Source organism: Pogonomyrmex barbatus, unplaced genomic scaffold (genome assembly GCF_055798465.1).
Source record: "Pogonomyrmex barbatus isolate J1 unplaced genomic scaffold, ASM5579846v1 scaffold8, whole genome shotgun sequence".
In the NCBI taxonomy this organism is placed as follows: domain Eukaryota; kingdom Metazoa; phylum Arthropoda; class Insecta; order Hymenoptera; family Formicidae; genus Pogonomyrmex; species Pogonomyrmex barbatus.
The window spans coordinates 8,591,587-8,612,649 of NW_028297182.1; the positions used below are offsets into that span (position 1 = coordinate 8,591,587).

Consider the following 21,063-nt stretch of genomic DNA (forward strand, 5'->3'; position numbering starts at 1 on the left):
ACATAGAAAGAAAAAAACAAGAAAATTATATATGTATATACTCTATGAGTGAACTTGTGACGCATAAAGGTGAAATTTTCATATGAGTTTACTTTCGACTAGCATTTTGAAGTCCATTATTGCGTGAGTATACGTTTTCCCCGATTACGATTGAAATAAATTAAATTGTAGAAACACGTTGAAAGACATTTGTGAAAGCATACAAATGTTATTATCTACTGAAACGCTATATGAGCATGATAGAAAGGGTTTCATATTTCTTAAGCCGTAGTTTCGAGCAAAAACGTGAGATAAAAATCTTAGAAATTTCACACACTATTTTTGTAAATGAAAGCGAGATTATTAAAATTGATCAGAGTTTGATAAATTCTTTAATTTGTGAGTGAATTCTACACACGGTATTTCAAACGTTTGTTCTAATGAAACTTACATTTCAATCAACGAAAATATCTGAAATTCGGAAGTTTTTTGTCAATGATGTCAATGGTGGTCGCAATATAAATCACTCTAAGCCGTCTCAGGGACTGGCTTTCAAGAAATGAGAGCGTCGTTCTAAAATCCGAACGATTCGCGCTGAGCCAATGTTATTTATCATATCCTTTTTCTCGATTCTTTCGACTTGTAAGATTTGAACGCAATTCTTCTCTCATCCGCATACAAATTTGGCAGGATGAATTTTTATGACAAAAATTTGAGGATTTTCCTTTATATTTTTATATAATTAAAATATTCGATAATGGATAATTATATTCATTATAATAATCATTATTACGATAGAAACAGATGGAAAAAGAATTTTTGTTTAATAGAGAATTTAGAGAAATATCTAAATCTTTGAAGAAAATGTAAATGATATAAAATGTAAATGATATATAATAATATTATACAATTCATTCATTCTTCGACATAAATTGAAATTATCATGCTAATAAAAAAAATTAGATAAATTTAAAAAATTCGTTAAATTTGTGGCCTTTTGCTATACTATTCTTGCAATCGCTATTCTTTCTCCTTCGGCATTCGTTTTCTTCAAAGGCGACCACCCTGCAGTTTTTACAGAATGAAAATTGTAACCATAAAATATCGATTCTACGTCAAGTTTTTAAAAGGGGCGGTGCGGAACAAACAGTAGAATGGCAAAGAAATAGTTCTGAACGTGAGTTCGGTTGAATCATAGAGATTTTTTTAAACATGTTTAAATTGCCGGAGAAAATCCTTGCCGTCTTTAAGTGTTATGGAATTCACATCACGTCGATGATGAAACGATCGTCGCATTCTAAAATCGTTCCTGGATCCATTTTTGAAAGATCAATTTTGAAATCGAGTAACACCAATTAATATTAATAAAAAAAAAAGTAGTCAACGAATATACATTTATGGAAAAAAAATTGCTACAACTGAGGTCTGCTAAAATTATATTTGATATAATTCTACTACATTGAAAAGTTTGCTGTTATTACTGATGCATATTAATGCATGTCGATGTAAATCTTTTTAATAGTGAGAAAATGTGTTTGCTGCAAGCGAATTTATTTATTATATCAGCGAACACAGTTTTAGTAGTCTGTCATTACTCCTTTTTCTGCGATCATATTCTGTTTTTATATTCTTTATTTAACTTAACTTAACTTAAAAAATGTCTATTTTTTTTATTAATTTTGTTCAACCATGTGTACAATACCGCGAAAGCGCGGTAATGATTTTTCAGTGTATGCAACATTAATCTCTCGAGGTCGTAATCGAGATTTCTATTTTAAACAGTAGAAACATTTACATCGCACGTTCGTAATTAACACGTCGTTACGTAAGACCTCTCGCAATTGAAGTTACTCCTTCCCAGTTATCATTACGCTTTAATTACTGCAAGTGTTCGTGATCCGTTTGTAGAATGCTTTCAAGTTGCAATATCGTCAATAATATATATAACAAAGAAATAACGCGATCATTTATTGTGCAACAGTTGCCACACAAAATCATGTTGATAACGCTTATCAACTTTATCATATTGGTGTCGTATTTCGATTTAATTTGTTCTAAAGACCAGACTTCTTTCTCTTTAAATGTCGTCAATCAAAATTGATACTTGCCAAAAGCGATTGTTGACCTTTCCTTGTACAGCATTCAGGACTCATTTTGTTTTGTAAACTTTTCACTTTTGAAAATTAGCAGTATAAATTTACATGTTTACAAAAATTGTAGAAATACATGCAGAAAAATAAAAAAAAAAATAGAGAAATAAAAAAAGAAATAATTATTAGCTTTTCTCATTTTCAGAAAAAATTTTATCTTCTTAATTTTAATATTTCTAGCACGCGTTTCTTGAGAGATTTTCGAGCTGACCAATATCTTTCTCTTACGATACATTCTCTAATGTATTATTTCCCATCGTTTATCCGAATGTATCTCTGCACTTCGCCATGGACTTGACGATCAACCACTTCTGGAAGTCTGGTCGAGCGTAGCATGCAGTCGACGTGCATTCGTCGCTGATCCTCCGACAGGTCGGCCGTTTCTCTCTCTCCCTCCCTCTCTCTCTCTCTCTCTCTCTCTCTCTCTCTCTCCCTCTCTTTTACGCGCGTCGAGAAGACCGCCGCCGATAGGGGCGCTCGCAGCATGCTCGGATTAAGTCCGGCTCGTCGGAGCCAGATAGCCGTGAGTCCGTCCGCGGTGCGGACCGATCCCGCGCAACGTTGTCGTACGCGTTTCTCCGCGTCCGCGCGGAAAAACAAGATCGATTCGCGCGGCTGGATCACGTCGCGTGAGATAGAAAGATAAAAATATATATAGAAAGAGAGAGAGAGAGAGAGGGGCGATCGTCGTGAAACCCGCGCGATCGTGAGGGAAGCGAGATCGTGAGAGAGTCAGATCGGAGTGCACCTCTTACTTTTCTCGGCGTTGGTGGCCGAGCGCGATCGTCGCGCTCGAGGACGGAGCCCCGCGCGCGCGGTATATCGCGAGTGGAGGAATCGCACTCGCGAGTTCGCGCGAGTTCGCTCCAAGTTCGAGCGTAAAATCGCGCGAGGTGCGTGGGAGGAGACGCCGTGTGTCGTCTCTCCGCGCGCGTGTGTCTCTCGGTGAGGAGAGGAGCCTACCTCTCTTGAGTGATATGTGACGCGGTGTGTCTCGGAGTGAACAGAAGTGAACAGAAGTGATCGCTCTCCCTCTTGCCCTCTTGATCGTGGAATTAATCGCGTCGGAATGCGCGTCGGAACTCGTCGTCGTGCGCGAGCACCAGTCCTCGAGGACTCGACCGGCGACACAACTTTCGGTGAATAATCGGCGACAGGTGACGATCGATGATTTCTTGGTTGTAATTCGTCGCGCTGTGATTCACGCGTACTCTTTCCTACGTGAGTGAATTTAGTGGAATTTATAATCCGGCTTCTATAAATCGTCCTCTCGGCCGACTCGGAGCGAGCGCTCGCCTGCGATCGTAAATCTCGACCGGCTTTGCCCAACAATTTCAAACGGCGTACATCCTATCCACACCGACGGCAATTCTCCGCGATCGTCGCGGATTCTTCGACCAGTTCCATCTGCAATCTCTTCAGCTGCATCTCCTCTTCCATCGGTTTCTTCTACGGCGATTCCTCTCCGCGTCCACTCAGACAGACCCTTTCTGATCTCGATCTAAGCCTGTCTCGTTTTCTTCTGGCACGAGTTACGCCGTGATTTTCTTTCGGTGCAAATAAATCGGGAAATCAGATTTATCAGAACTCGTAGAAAAAAAAGAGAAAGATATCTCAAATCCTCTAAGCGACGTTCCTCTTTTTGATACAAAAATATTTCAAAACAGACGGTAAAAAGATAAGAAATATGTTACGTGATAAGATAATCGAGATAACTTCCTCCCAACGTTAATAATATATTTTAATAAAAAAAAAAATCTCTTTAATTAAAAGTTAAAGAGACACATAATTAAAAGCATAAAGAGACACAAGAAAAACGAGGAGAAATAATACAAAGATATATATGATAGAGAATAAATAAGAATATATAAAGTATTAAAAAAGATCAGAAGGATTTCTACGACAAGGACAAATATATAAAGGAAGGATTTTTCTTGTGAAAGAGAAGCGACTTGCCGCTACAAGAGGACTTTTACATGAACGAGCGTAAAACAAACTTAAACAAGACGTAGATAAAAGGAGGCTCTTTGCGGGAGGAGCGACTTCGCCGCCACGGAGAGGACACGAAGAAGGGTTCGCGCGTTCACAGTTCAACGCCTCAACTCGTTATCCGCGAGTATCGGCGCGCGAAGATAACACCAGCCAGCTGATATTCATCTTGCCTTAACGACGCACGTGTTCCTTCTCTCCCCCTCATCCACGGCTACGCCGTTTCGATGTCCGTCTATATTTAACGCGGGTGTCGAGAGGAAAAGAGGGAGGGAGGAATATCTCCGAAGGGACAAGCCTCTCTCTCGAAAGGGCCGTCACGAAAAATCGATTCGATCGAAGGGAGAAGGAAGAGAAAGGAAAGAAAGAGGAAGAGAGAGAGAGAGAGAGAGACGTCAATCATTGTTATTACCACGGTGGAAGATCGTATGTGACTCTCGGGTTAATCCACGGTTGCGGGGGTGGGGGAATGTTCCTGCGCCATAGGACCTTGACATCACGCCGCAGTCGATACCGAAGGGACATCCGATACGCAAAAATACGATAGTGTGCGGTCGGAATCGATCGAGAGGGAAATCGTCCACGTGCAAAACGATCGAGATTTGATATCGCGTGATATGCGAAAGCCGATGCCTGTGCCGTCGTCACTACGAGTGACACGCTACGAGATAGAACGAGCGTCAGCATAACGGATAAAAAGATTCGATTCGATTCAAGTCTCTGTCTCTGACGCGGATGGAAAGTAACCGGAACGCACTGATAATTCGACAAGTAGATAGATATGATAGCTAACGATAGTCGGACATCCGGCGCGGTGTTTGGTTCCGCTCGAGCGATGCGGATTGCGCCGTGACGCGAGGACACCACGCGTGAACCACTTTGCCGCGCGTCCTACGCCGTCTCGAGAGGATTTGGGAAATGTGAAGATATGCTGACCGCGGAGAATCCCGAGGAGTCACCGAAGCGGCGGTCGACGTTCTACGTGCCGTTGGACGGCAACGAGTCGGCGCGGCAGCCGGTCGTCAAGCTAACTAAAGGCCACTCGACGGACGGCAGCTGCGAGAAATTCGCCTGCAACACCTTCCCCATCGGCAACACGTCCGCGAAGACGTCCGCGACGCCGAACTCCGGGTCGTTGACGCGTACGCTGAGCAACAACGATGGCTTCACGTCGAGCGCGAGGAGAAATGCGGATGAGATGCCGGAGGTGAGGGGCAAGGTGCAATCGCTAACAAGGATCTTCGAGGCGTCCAAGTGCGAGCGGACGCCCGCGACGTCCAGCGGTCAGGCGGAACAGAGGAAGAAGGTCGAAAGGACGAGGTCGTTTAAGACTATCGAGCGATTCCAGAGCCGATTCACCGGCAGGAAAGATTCCAGCAACAGGAAGGACAATCGTCTGAACAACACGATCGCCTGCTTCGAAGTGGCGAACGATGCCGGATGCAGGAAGAAATCGACGGCGAGCGCCGAGGAGAAACCGGCCGCGACGACGAGGATCGTCGTCGAGCCGGCCCCGAAATCAGCCGGATCCGGTCGCGAGCACAGGATCGGCCATCAGGAGCCTAGGATCAAGCAAAACACGACTCTCACGAACCTGCTGATCCGCAGGACTCACAGTACGAAATTGGCGAGGAGCAACAGCACGCTGGTGCGGTTCGGAAGGCACGCGTCCGTCGATAATCCTTGCACCGCCGAGAAAACGGATGTTCGCGCGAGTAACGATAGATTCAAGGATGAGGATACCACCGAGGATCCCGCTGTCGCCGATGATGAATGCGCCGAGTCCTCCGTCTTCGAGGACGCTGATATCGACGGCGGAGTACATTCAGGTAGAACAAGTCTTTCCAGTTTGTTAAAACACTATATAGATCCTCGATATGGATCGTTAGCAACAAATTAAATACGTGATAAAGATATATATATTGTTTAACATCATTACGCTGAACATCGTGTACATTACCGCGCTAACGCGACTCCGTGGATTAATGTTGATTCATATATTAAAGTAGTTCATTAGATTATCGTGCTAAAGCGGTTTTCTAGGTCGTAATGATTATTTGAGATTTCACTAGTGATAGTAAGCTATAGTTATGGCTACGTAAATATTTATATTAAATATTGTTTGAAAATATAATTAACTTATATATATATATATATATATATATATATATATATATATATATATATATATATATATTTTTTTAGAATACTTTAGAATACTTTTTGAATACTTTTTTGAATACCTTTGAATACTTTTAACATCATTTTAATGAGAAAAAAATTCATATACATTTTAAGTAATTAATTCGTTATAATTTTTATGAATTTATTAATTTTTTATGCATTTACGTGAACCTCTTTTATCGTGACAATTTTAAAAGTAACGTAAGGACTGTGATGAAATTTAATATGGCAGTTAGGCATATGAATCACTCTACCGCAACATCATATCATGATGTTGCGGTAGTGAGCCGTAGTGCGTTCACAAAATGATGTGAGATATATGCTTAGTGATCTGATAGTAGGATATTTAATGGTAAACTACTCGCGAGATAAATCACATCAAGATACTTAAAATCGTGGGCTCGCCGGAACGATCTTCAAATAATCGGCCGGATGCGCCGGTTTGCCCGAGCAAGCAACGAGTGTTAATTATCCACTTCCGCAACGTGTCTCAACACCATTCGCAGCCAAATGATTTTTGTTTTCAACCTGATAATTATGCAATAATTATACCCCACCCCGCTGTTCTACTAAAGCTGCGTTTAAAAGCGTAGAAATTTATGACGAGTTCTAGATTCGAGAGTTTTATTGATTTTACAGATTCTGAAGATTCGCTTAATAAAATCTTGGATAAACATAGGCTGCTGCTGTTGTGCGCTTCTGAAAATACTTTATGACTATGTAGAAGGTTATTTATTATACTTGATAATTTTCAAAGGAATCTACGTGCAATGTGTGCAATGAAGTTAAAAATTTTCATAACTTTAAATAGTATAAAAACTCTATACCATGTATATTTAAAACAATTTTTTATCACGTATATTTAAAATGATTTTTATCACGTCACACATTTACAACGAAAGAAATATTGCATTTTTTTGCAAATTCAATTAAAGATTTGAGAAAAAAGATTACTCTGTGTTGACAATTTTATCACTTCACTTTTTTATATAACGTGAACTGTATCTTAATGGAATAATAATTAGCTATTAACTTTTCTGTATTATACCCGACATGTAGAATCGGACTTTGTTAGAGCGGAATTAATTGTCCTAATTTGGAGGATCGTTTAAAGTATGTTACACTCACTCAGTGTTATGCTCCAAGAGTCTCTAAGCATGGCGACGGCTGAAAGCATAAAACTTTTACGAGCCTCGGTATAAATCGTAATCACAAAGCGCAAAATTACAGGGTGCGCTCATCGCCAAACGAGTCCCCCGGCTTTTAAGGAATATACGCGCGTAATGATTATGCGTATGAGTTGGAACGACGTTACGCACTCATCGTATCTCTCTCGATAATATATCAGCTTTTTGTGGGCGACGAGGATATTTACGCGGAAAACATGTGTTCACGGAAACATTTGTAATTTCATCAATCACGTGATATTTCGAGTTTGTATTCCTTTCATCTCTTGTCCGCAGTATTCAGATTATTTCTTTCCAATTATTATTCAGATTATTTCTTATTCCAAACAAATATCGTAATCTTTTATAAATAATTCTCAGATTATTTATCAAGATATTGTCGCACAATTGTTATAGCACATTATTTGTATTTAAAATATATCAAGATAATCATAAGGTCAAACAAACGAAAATGTAATTAAATTTCGAGTTATTTATCAAAATACATTCGTTATAATAGTTAGTTATTTATTTTAATCATGTTCTTTGTCGTTAAATTTCATCTATATAAGAGGGAAGATCGATTGCGAAAAAATTAACACGCTTCACGGCGAATCTCTATTCCGAGAAACAAAATTCCTTTACGCGAGCTCTCAAAATTATAGATCGAGTTTCACACCATAGATAAGAGTATCACGAACGAATAATTTACGGTTTCAGAGATCAAAAGAGCTAAAGTATAGACGACACAAGGCTTCATCTAATTCAAACTGTAACGAATGAATCGCCGCGTCTCGACGTCGACGTACCCTCCTCCCTTCGAGCGATAATTGCGAAGAATGCAAAGCACACACAGTTAAACACGGTTATCGGAGCAAATACACACGGTCGCGCGTATTAAATCTCTTCTCGATATACCATGGCATCGCAGATGATCGAGCGTCTACTCGCGTTTTCCCCTTTGCTCCGTAAAATTATCTTGATATATTAGCGGAACTCAACAGGGCGGATCTAATGCTTCCCGAGAATATTATTATGATACGAGAGAATCGGCGTGAGAGAGAAGTGTTATAAACAGTGTCTCAAACTCGAACTTTGAGGTCGACATCGCTTGCGATGATTATTCCAATTTGTAATATTTGTTTAATGTTTTCTCTTGAACAAAAATTAATATTCATATTTTCTTCTATTTGGAAAATGTTTTTTTTTTTATCTTTTAATGATTTATAAAATTGATCCCTCGATATTTTGATTAAAAAGCTAATTAATTTCGGATTTAAAATATATCAAGAAAATATATGAAATATATAAAGAATCTAAAAAAATGATTAAATCGCTCTACTATGAGACACCTTATATATTCCATTTATTTTTATCCTGAAGGCGTGCATCACACACATTTTTTGTACACATACTCCATGACATACTTCATGATATTAAAAGGGATATTTATGATGATAAGGACACATTTTATAAGAGAGGATTTTACTTTGTATATGTTTTTTTTTTTTTTTTTCAAATATAATACACACGCGATTGTGTATATTACTTGAGGATATCGCATACTTATATTGATATTATTCGCTATGTTTTGATATTTCGAGTTTAAAATTTTATATATGAGTATCTGAACAAATAATTCATTGAACGGTATAAATTTATCAATTTGTTTTAATAAATATTACAAGTTGAAATGATTTGTCATGAAAAAAACGCTTAAGCCATTGTCACGTGTCCACGAGATCCCAGGCGACAGCAAGAGTCTTCTAGAAATATCCAATATCTGGAACATAGGATCTGGAAGAGAAAAGACATAAATAAGGTGTAAGACGTTTCACATGGATACTTTGTAATGGTTTTACCTTGTCTAAATCCACGATCTACTTTGCGAAGGTTTATTGCATCGTTTCTAAGCTATGAAATTATTCCGATAACATGCCGATAAAACGAAACCGAACGAATCTGCCGGTTTCTCAAAAGCTCTGTTGCGACACACTGCTCGCTCGATGCCATTTGTCGCTCTGCGACTGTTCTACCGCCTTTCCAACGTCGATCTCTCTATGCTAATTTTGTCGGGAAGCAGGAAATATAGTGCAATAGAACCCATTCAGGAAAGAATGACAAAGCGGTGAATTACATTTACGTTGTTGCAAATAAACACGATGGCGGGGACCTTATCATGAAATTTAGAATGACAGAAATTTAGAACTTACATTACCAGCAATTCCTAAAATGTACTCTATGGAGTATCCTTTATTTCTGCAGGGTTTTATGGTCTATATAAAAGAAACCATAAACGCTTCTCTTTTTAGCTCTTTTAGCTTGAATTGTCGAGAACACATTTTAATTTAAAATTTTAAATTTATTACATTGGATACTAGATAATATAATATTAATGGTGTAATATTATTAGGGAAAAGTCGATCTATATTTCTAAACTAAAATCAAGTTTAAAGTGGAAAAAGGTATATCGTTTTACGATCAAAATATTTGTCGTATATGAATTCACTTGATATTTGTGATTTTGTGAAAGAGTTAGAGTTTCGCTTCGCGAAACCATAAGATTTCTCAGTTCATAGAACGTGATTTGCAAAATTTGAGAAGAACGTCAATCGCTGGTAGTTTTACCATGGATCCTATCCATGCTGTTATACGTCGATTATGGCGATAAATTGGACGAGATTGAGTGACAGAAATGAACGGGAGAGATCTCGTAGTAGCCTCGTAAATCAGGCCAATACAAGGAAGGAGCAAGAGATCGAATTTCGCGATTCCGCCAACGAATTTAGTACCGTTAGAGAAATTGTACCGCGAACGAATACTCACGCCTTTTATTTCTCGTCGGCCGCCGAAGATCAATTACTTAATTAAAGAACCGGAGGATTATACGTGTTGATTCGTAAGTTCTTCAAAGGAATAATTATCCTTCCATTTACGTCTCGCCAAAACTGTATAGCGCCATAACAGCAAGTACTCAGTGCAGAAAAGAGCAGAAGTGCCGGAAAACTGATGCAAAAAGTATGAATACAGTTAATAAATATTAATTATGCGATTATATGGCTTTTCTTCCTAAATTTTATCATAGTAAAAGAAACTGCTTATTTTAATTACATTTTCAGATATATTCTGTAAAAAATTATGTGAAGAGAAAAACAAAATTTCTAATAGTCTTATACGTTACAAAATTAATATTTATAATCTTAGAAAAAATACAAAACATATACATGTAAAATAAAATTAAAAAAGAAATTCTTTTTTTCTGAATAGATTTCTCAATTTATTACTATTGATAACGCTAATGATTTAAGTTATACGGAGCATATAAATTTCAAATTTTAAATCGTGCGTTTAGCCTATGATATCGTTGTTAAAGAAACGTGAGATACATGTTATTTTCGGCGGAGGTTGACAAGATTAATAAGCCTGGCAGGAATGTGGTTTCCATGATTTTTGTGAATAACTAGTTTGTGTTGGAACACGTGACACGCTAACAACAGAGAATCCCCACCGTTCACAAATTGCATCGATTGCAATCCAGGGACCTGCATCGACATTTTGAGAACCTACTTATGCAGGGCCAGTACGTTCAGAGCCACCTGCCCTTGTCGGATCCAAGTCGAAAGAAAAAGTCGCCGTGATTACAGTTGCCTCAACCAAACTTCCTTGACATTATCTCTTTTTCTACATTTTTTTTTCCCTACCCTCTTACATTTTCTACTTATTGAGAAATTCAGTAATAACAATAATTCTTTCGATAAATCGATCGATCTCTTTTAAAAATTTAAGAACCTTAAATTTAAATTAATATTCTTCTATTTTTAAAAATAATTAAATTAAATTAAAATTGTTATTTAAATTGCAATTTAAATGTCTATCAAATTGGGTTACATATTTTAATATATATATTCCGTTTTTCGGAATACAGAAACATCGAGTAAAAATGATTAAAAATGAAATTTGTTAATTCTTCATGAATTTATTTCTCTCTAACATCTATAATGATAAGCAAGAGCACCATAAGGTCGATATCGCGCGATATTGCTGTTTGGAGCATATGCACGTTCATAAAAAAAAAAAAAAAAAAAAAAAAACCAGATATCACGTCGTCACTGTTCGACGTTGTTTTTTCATCGAGCTTTTGGGAATTCATTGCGTTTCACACAATAACGCGAGCTCAATTTTTCATGTTTATTCTGACACTCCCCGAATTTGCGTGTAAAAAAAGTTCTACCCTATTGATTGATCTCGCGTTTGAGAGATCAGATCATTTTTTTCTTCAATTCATGTCCTATTTCTGTCATTTGCTTTATCTCCGTGAAAAATTACAGTGACGCTGTAAATTGTAACTTTATTTCGGTAACTATTTCGAGATAAAAGGACTCAACTTTGATCTTTTTCTTTTTTACACCGTTTTTTATGGGGAAACTCATTGGACCACAGAAGAAACATGGAATTAAGCAGAAAATAACATGAAAATATTTCTCATTATAAAAAGTATGACGCAAAAACACTACAACGATCCGACAACATGCGCTCCTTGCGCTCTAATAACGCTTTTTCAATTCATTAAAAGCATCCCAACCGAATGCAATAAATTATCTTTAAAAATATATTTAACATTTAAGAATTTTTGTCTCAATAACAAAAGAAAAGAACATGAATTCTAAAATAGATGCATTCTAGATTTATTTATTTAATTTATATTAATTATTAATTTCATTCAAAGTACTCTTATTTGATCTATATTAAGGATTTCTCGATTAGGCTTTTTACGTTTTCATTCCGGAATCAATATCCCGGTATACGGTATAATTTAGCAAGCTGCGATAACGGGTGACGTAAATCAATAACGTGAACGTATATACGTGATAATGACCAATATACGACCTCGTGGAACGCCACTGTACTGACCTAATAGTAGATACTAACGGTGTCTCGTTGAAGAGTTCCGAGACTGAATCAGATTTCTTCATGGCGCGTTGCTCAATGTAGGTCTCGTTGTGAAACGAGATTTCAACATAGCGTTACTTAATTATAGCCGACGCCAGTTTAACTCGTGGCCTTATATTTTGTATCTTTGTACAGTTTATACATTAGCAATTAAATCTTTCATCGTCGATCGACGATTTGCTTGATAGGAATCGATTCAACTTGAAAGTAACATTTGTCATATACAAGTCGATTGTGGTGTTAATGCACGATGAGCTAAAGTGTTCTATGTTCTTTTAATGTATTAGTGAAGTTGTTTAAGAATATGAAATATGAAATATTTATATCGAATATAATATGAAAACAGTATAAAAATATAAAAGTATAAAAATATAAAAATATAAAGTATAAAAATATAAAAATGTAAAAAATTTGATGATATGTATTTCAAAAAAACTTATATATAAACTTATATTTGTTTGACATTATTAGAAATAAACCATTAAATAAATGGGAAATAGTGTCTTTCTCGGATGGCAGATAATGTGAGAATACGCCGGAAATCTATTCCCATCAGATTTCCCAGTACGACAAGAGAGTCTTCCTCGATTCTGCTTCCAGAGGAAAAGTTAGAAATTCCTTGGTAACTCGTTTTCGCTTTCTCACGATCGATTTCGTGATCAATTCGATTTCGTTCAATGTTTACACAGACAGAAAAGCTTGACTTTTAATTTTTTAATCAATTCCTAAGGCTATCATTCCTGAAACGAAAGTGGAAGGTTAATACGAAAAGTTAATACGAGAATTATATTGATTAGCGAAATATTCTATCAAAGACTTGTAACAAATTATTAAAAAAATAAACAAAACGTTAATAACAATATTTAGAAAGTTTGTAAAAACTTTTATATTTTACTTCAAGATTCAACAGCTTACTAGGATTTTCATTGTCCGTACAATTTCTTAATTTCTCCTTTACCGATAACAATACTCCGAGTATACGCTAGACTCTGTTCATGTTTATAAACGATTCATGACACAGTGCGATGTTAGAGCAAAGTTCTGTTACTCAAGGCAAGCTAACAGTCGACAGACCGCAATTACACGAAGTGAGCGGATTTCTTTCCTTTTGCCTCGCGGCGGTGGCGGCTGGTGCGTGAGAACAGCGAGCGATCGCGGTGTGCTGCTGTGCATGTCAAAAGTCGGTAACAAAACCTGTTATTTTTTAATACCCGATCATTTACCATTTTTAATCGTTAACTGCCAAGAAACCGGACAAATCTTTTTTTAGAAGATGATCCGAACGACGCAAAACAATATAGTAGTATTCTTTTGTATCGAGTGAGTGAATCAACATTTATCAGTTTAAATTAAGCAATTAAGTTGCTTTTTGATGACAATATAGAATTTTTCATCAATTTATCTTTTTTGTTTTTATTTAGAAAACTATTAATAATTATTATTTATGTCGTAATTAAAAATAAATATAAAAATCTAAAGTATAAAAACATAATGATAATATATTCGCTGATAAATAAAATAGATTTATAAATGATAAGTATTATAAAAATACGCAATATTATGTCAAAAATACGCAATAATCTTTGTTTAGTTTGATTCACTGAGCAAAAAGAGATATACAAAAGGATTTCGTTATTGTCGTGGCAAGGGTGTGGCTGAAAAATAGCTCTCGAGAAAGGTCACAGATTAAAACAGCTTGCTTTATCTCAAGTGAGAAAACGATGCTCGTAAATTATCGATATTACTGCAGAGATACATTTCTATGTTTTATGTATTACAACACAAATCGATTCCTACTGTGTATCAGAGCAGATTAAATTGTTCATAAGAAACATCGCTCGAGTTTGTCATCATGAAATGATCAGCCGTCGATTTTATTTTTGAAGCTCGTATCTTTTATATTAAGAAAATTAATTCAATTGAATGACAATGACAATGTCGAAAATTGTAATCGACATTGTAAGATTAACAATAAGCATATTTTATATATATATATATATATATATATATATATATTTCTTACATTATTTAATCGTATGATTTCGTTTATTTGTATAATTTGTATATTGTTTATATATTTTAATTATGTTGCATTAATGACTGATTTATTAAGTATGGAGGTGCACGTATGTCTGCGATTGATACGCACGTGCGTACGTAAGCGCGTGTATACGTCACTCAAAACCATTGATCACTTTACCGCACACGTGTTTCTCCTCGATATGCGATTTTTTGCGTGTTCCGTGCCGCGAGTGATCGACTGAACTCTGACTCGCGTCGTCACATTGCGAATGTCAATGTGTACCAGCTGGTATGTGGTGTCTCGTTCATTGATCGCACCACATGCAAACGCAGTTAGCCGATTAATATTTAATGTGAATCGATCGTCATGCGATATAGATTAACCTGGCGCTTCCCCGACATTCAAGATTCATATGGAGAATGCAGCGAAAGATGATTGACAGAGTCGCGAAAGTGACGCGAGATTGATGTATGCAAATGGAAGAGGGAGGGGGAGGGGGGGAGGGATATAACTTTTTCTTTCCCCCTTTGAAGATAGAAATCCTGATGTGACGCATAGTGGGATGCCTCGTTTACTCTGCAAGCCACACAAGACGACAATAAGTATGCTAATTTCCCGGTCGCTGCACTCTAGTCTTTTTCATAGACACCGATAGGAGAAGATGTGCGCGTTGTAACGCAGACAAGTAAGGCGATTCAAAAGTCGATCGATCGAATTTGTTCATTTTTCTAATTTTTCAAATTTTCCTATAAATTATATTTTAAAATAATGTAATTTCTTATCTTAGTGATTGCTCCAGATTGCTGTAAACTCAATATTATTATCTCCTTTATGAAATTAACGATTTATTATTTTCATATTAGCTCGCAAAAATTTGTTGCTTACATTTTCTAATTGAGTAGCACCTATGATCACATGTCAACGAACTTCACGAAGCATTCGCGCTGGAAAAAATATCGCATCGCTGACGACTATGCGATTGCATATCGCGACACATTTTTCCATCTCGTTTCTAGATGATCCACTTTGCGTTTCGCGAAGCAACAGCTGACATTATCAAGTTCACAGCGGTTCACCGGATGTGATGCAACGATACGCGTTAACAGCGTCGAGAGCACGATGTGATTCATTTGCTACACTTTAAATTAAACTTTATTTAGTATAAAAGAAAGTCGGAAGTATAAAAAAAAAAAATCGATGTTTAAACGATTGAGTGCTTGGGATGTCACGAAGGAGGTTTATTACATACATATATTATTACATGCATATGTTATTTGAAAAATCGGTTTCTTTGAGATGATTCCGGTTTTTGAAACACCACCCTTTATTTTATTGCTCCGAATTGACGAGCTTTCAATCATAATAAGCGATATAATTGTTGCACGAAACTTCCTCGTTTTTCTCGCGTTTGAATGGAGCTTACCGGAAGTGACATCAGGCGAATGCGTGACGAGCGTACGAAGTCGAGTCGAATGAGTTCCGCGGAAAAGTGTCACCGATACACGTGTCCTACAATGCAGTCAGATGACATTAAGTAACGGTCGGCACAAATGTATTGTCGAGGACGCGATCAATTGAGATAGCAATTTACTGCGAGGTTAGCGGCAGAATTGAGCGGTTAAATTGCGCGGGGGTGAAACCGCGAAAATTTACATGTTGCCTTGATTGAAAAGAGAGGAAGCACGGTTCACTGGAAAAAAGGATCTAGGGACATTACGAAATCTGACATCTACAATGGCAGTACGGAATTAGCTTAACCACGCTGGTCCATTAAGTTCATAGGCATTTGTTATCTTCATTGTTACAACATTATTTGCTTTATACGAATAATACAAGATTTGGAGTGCTTAGATATTGTAAAAGTAGCAACAGGAGAGGCTTTTTTCCTAAATATCTAATTTACTTATCTTTAATTTACTTATCTATTTTAATGTAATTGTCGTAATTAGAGTAATAAATACTTTTCAAAATTAACTACAGTAAAATATAGTTGAAAATATATCATTTTTCTTGTATCAAACCCTCGATTATTATATTTTATTTTAATTATAATAAAGACATACTTCAAATAATATTGTACGCGAAACAACGTAAAGTGAGAGATATGTCGAATATAATGAAAATACCGTGAATCTGCTTGCACGGAGCAACGAACTCGTTGATTAATTACAACAGCTGATTAGCACCGTATGCGCGCGTACAGTTACTTATTAACGCAATTAATCACACGATTGTGATTAATCGACGCGTCATACTTTCTACTTTCGCGATCATCGCATTACACAATGCCGTCGTAATTTTTTTCACATGAGTCATCATGACCTCCGAATCGACACGCAATATCGTGAGAATCACAATTATGCGAAACATCATCGTCATACTTTTTTTTGATGAGAATACTTTAACCTAATTATGTAGGACCACATCAATCATTGTTTTGGACATCGGGACACTTTTTATTGTTTTCTTTAAAGATGCTGTATTTATGAAACAGAAAGTTATCCCCCTTCTTCCCCTCCCCCTCTGTCTCTCTCTTTCACTTATGCATATTTAGATGCTAATTAAATGACAGTTATAGAGGTGGAAATATATCACATTATTATAATGTAATTTACAATTTTTATTTTATAAAATTGTGATCCTCCTGTAATCTCTTAATAGAGAAGGCAGATATATGTAAACAAATAACACGTGTCAAACATGTCACAGAAAATTACTGTCGCGGAATTGTTATTAACAAATATTTCGTATGACCTATCTTCAATAACGAAAGAATCCAGAATTTTCACAACGGTACCCGGATGTCATCATCAATAGTTAATTAAGTTTGCGGTTGAATTTACCAACCATTGTTTTCACACGGCTTGCTTTTCCATACTCGAGAGCGTCACGTCGCGATATTTCATCTCGTCGCGAAAATTGCAAACCGCAGAAGCCAGTTGTGACGGAACATTTCCGCCTTGGCAAAACCATGGAATTTTCATTTTTGCCAAACATGACAGAATTAATATCATTGTTCATCGATTTGCAAGTTAATTATATTATTCACTCAACTGTTGCTTTCCTCATTGCAGAAAATTCTGGCCAGTAAATATCTACGACATTTAACTTATTTAATTATTAAGAACGTTTTCTCTATTAATTTCAAACGATATCTGTTGTCTTGAAATGACAATATATTTCTTGAGAATAATCATTGTAATATTATATGGATCGTATAGATCTATTATAGACTAAATATTGATATAGTTTTTCATCAATTAAAAAAGTTTTTTTATTATCAATTTCCTAGAAACATAAATAATGTTTATTACTTTCAGTTTCTCTTTTAATAAACTTATAATCCCCTGATGAAATATTTTAAAGGTTCTTTATTTGATAAAAATTCTTCTTAATAAAAATTCTAATCTTACTTTATCTTTACGAAAGGAAAAAAAAATGCAAATTCGCAAATTCGTATAATTGTGCCTGTCAATTTCTGAAAAGTTATTTGTCACGAAACATGAGAAATGAGATAATTTACACCTTTGTATGCTACAAATCGCAATCGTTCTGAAATTTGTGCCTTGAAATGAACCCACGTATTATTAATTTACATAATTACGTTATTCACGATAAGGATCATCCTTTATTATTAGGATTTCCATGCATGGAAAAGGAGCTGCGCGACCTACATAATTGCCTTCGTCACCTATGTACACGCCTGATTCGCGGACAATGAGCGCATAAACAACGCCCTTAATCTGGAAAAATGTATTCTTTTGTGACAGCACGGCCGTGTGTCGCCCTTCTGATCGCTTTTAAAAGCTACTTTATAGCGCGGATTATGACTAGGTGGATAACATCCACCCTGCGGCCCTGCGGCCCGCCACCGTTAAAGTTAAATTTTTTTCGCAGCTTTTGTCACAGCTTGTTTGTGAACGTGTGCCATCGACGCTGCATCCTATCAGCCGCTCCCCTTTCTCGTTACATCTGCATCATAATTTACCGAATCGATCCCTCGTCGAGCCCTTCTGAGATAGTTTATTTAGAAAGATGACGTTATTAAATCTCAGAGATAGCTCGAACTTGATTTATATCGCGTTATTACGAGTCGATGATTTTTATCATTTTTAACATAATTAATGATCTTATGGGTAACATTATAAGACACGATTGAATGTTATCCGATCTCGAATGTCGCGACGATAAAAAAAAAAAAAACTAAAGATTATACAACATACATCAAGATGTCCGAAAATTGACTAAAGTGTTATTAAAATAAAATTTTTATTTCTGAATAATGAACATGTTAAGGAATTCGCCTAGTTTAAATATGTCGCTTGAAATTTGACATTTTATACAGGATGTTCCATAACTTGAAGTCAATTATTCGAGAGATGGATGGGAATCCAAAAAAGACAATTAATATGAACGTAGATCTGAAAATGCGTCATTTTCGCCATTTTTACACAACTGTCTCGATCTCTTTCAAGACTTCTACTAAATGAGCTGTAACTCCACGTGGTGCATCCTCTATAGTGCTAAAGCAACCCGCAACTTTTATTTACCTTTAATCACGTTATGAAACTTATAAAGATCATTTTTTTTTCAGTTTTGACAAAAAAATTCGAAAGCAAAGCAATTTGAGATTTCAACATAAAAATGGCCAGATCTATATTTATACTAACTTTTTTTTGTTTTTGGGTTTCCCTTAATTACCTTCGGAGCGATTGAAACACTCTGTATATGTGTATATGTGTATATGTCTTGCTCATAATAATTCTTGCTCATAGTAATTCTCGTGGTACCGATGGTACTACGCGAAACGAGCCACTCGATTTGCCATGATCATGTTCTTACCGCAATCCAAGAGCGTGAATCAACTTCGGATGTACTCTCGAGTCAGCCTCCACATAGAGAGAACATTGCTTTCGTTCACACTACGTTCTTAGTGTTCTCCTTAGGGACGCGGATGAGTCACGTTCACTACGACGACGAAGACCCGCGAACTCCTGCCTCGTCATCCTTCGAGAGTAACGACCCTGACTATTCCTGTTTCTTCTACGCAAACCAGAAATCGATCCTTCGGTGTCACGTAGCTGAAACGAGGATTCCGCTAAATGGAAACTTACCGGGCCGGAGATTTCCATTTCGATGGAATTTATAACGTAAAAGACAGATATTTGATATTTTAATTCGTATGTCAGTCGAATATCCGTTTGACATTTCAATGGCGCAAAATAATCCTTTGGTTTGTCAATTTTACTAATTGCTCTATTGATAGCGTCAGTTTACATTGTGCCAGTAGGCTTACGGGTCGATCGCAATTCCCACCTTTACTAATGAAAATTGACATCATGTTTGAGATGATGATTAAAAGGGTTGTGTAGAAAAAGAAAACATGCATTTGCAATAATTGCGTTTTCGATTTACACGCCGGCTGTGTCATATATCCGTGTCGGCGAAAATAAACTTTCTTTATCCTTTCTTGCTATCCTTTTCTATCCGTGGCCGTAGCTCTCGCGAGGCTTATTTAAAGTTCTTTCCCCAGCACAATTTTCGGAGTTCCCGCCCCACAAAGCCAATATTTTTTCTCCGTGAACCGTTCACCCTCGTGAACGTTTCTTTGGGAAAGATTTATCATCGATAGGCATTTTCCCTCGAAAGAAATATTTATCTCTATATTCTGAAAATAACAAGTAACAAGTTACTACGTATTCATATAAACTATTTTTTATTATTTTTTACTATTTTTAACTATTTTTAATTGAAGTTACTCTCAATATTAAACTGTATTAACCTATTGTCACTCTTAAAAATAGAAGAAAGATAATATTATATTTGAGAAATAATAATACGCTTATCTTTCCACTTTCGAACTGCGGAAAAGCGGTCGTGTGTTATCGATGTGAATCTCAATCCTTTCCATCGGGGGGGGGGGGGGGGAATTGCAGATAAAAATTATGCATGACTCGCGCATGACACCATGAATGAAGCCTGCGCGGCGGATGTAGCGTGCATAACAGTAGCAACAAAACTGGGACATCCGGCGTGGCAAAAGCGACGCGCGTGGAAACGCCGTAAAAGTTGCGATGAATAATACACGCGTGTGACGCGCGAGATTAGCGGCGTTAGATTATGCCGGTTTTCCCTCGCGAAAGGCTCAGCGATGCGTTCAGCCGGGAAAGCGAATCGACACACGCGTCTGGGAAAAGTCGGGTATGTTAATGTTTTCGCAATCTCGTGCCGTCTGTTTATCCGCCGATGGAACGAGCGCGCGTGCTTCTATTAATTACTGGGGAGGGAGGGGGGGGGCTAATTAATTGGCTGTTAAACTTAGCCTTCTTAGATTCTTCACGGTCGGCGTAACGGCGATATTGCCGGTCGCGATGTCTCGTGATTAAGTGGTGCGAGAGATATCACGAATTTAATTTCGTTTTTTTTTTTTTGTCGCTCCCGTTTACGACGTGCGGCGATTTACCCGCGACGCAGCGGGTATAAAAATCTCTCAAGTGCCTGTGACGAAAGACACCCTGATTTATTACTGATTACTAATAATCGTAAACTTTTGAGCGACCACTGCGAAAGTTATCCCGCTAGCGATACTTCGCTGCAGAGGCACGTCGCCATTGAAGATTGA

General features: G+C 37.0%; 1 protein-coding gene across 2 annotated transcripts in view; it reads left to right on the plus strand.

Annotated features, from left to right (window-relative positions):
* Nucleotides 1-2,633: 2,633 nt before the first annotated feature.
* raskol (Ras GTPase-activating protein raskol) overlaps nucleotides 2,634-21,063 on the plus strand; it is a 63,296-nt gene continuing 44,866 nt past the window's right edge. Inside the window, exon 1 of one of the 2 annotated variants that reach the window (XM_089083946.1) lies at nucleotides 2,634-5,947. In XM_089083946.1, coding sequence (XP_088940072.1) covers nucleotides 5,047-5,947 — 901 coding nt within the window. In that variant the 5' untranslated portion in view covers nucleotides 2,634-5,046. The remainder of the gene's footprint in view (nucleotides 5,948-21,063) is intronic. The other variant, XM_089083945.1, reaches the window with a different exon arrangement.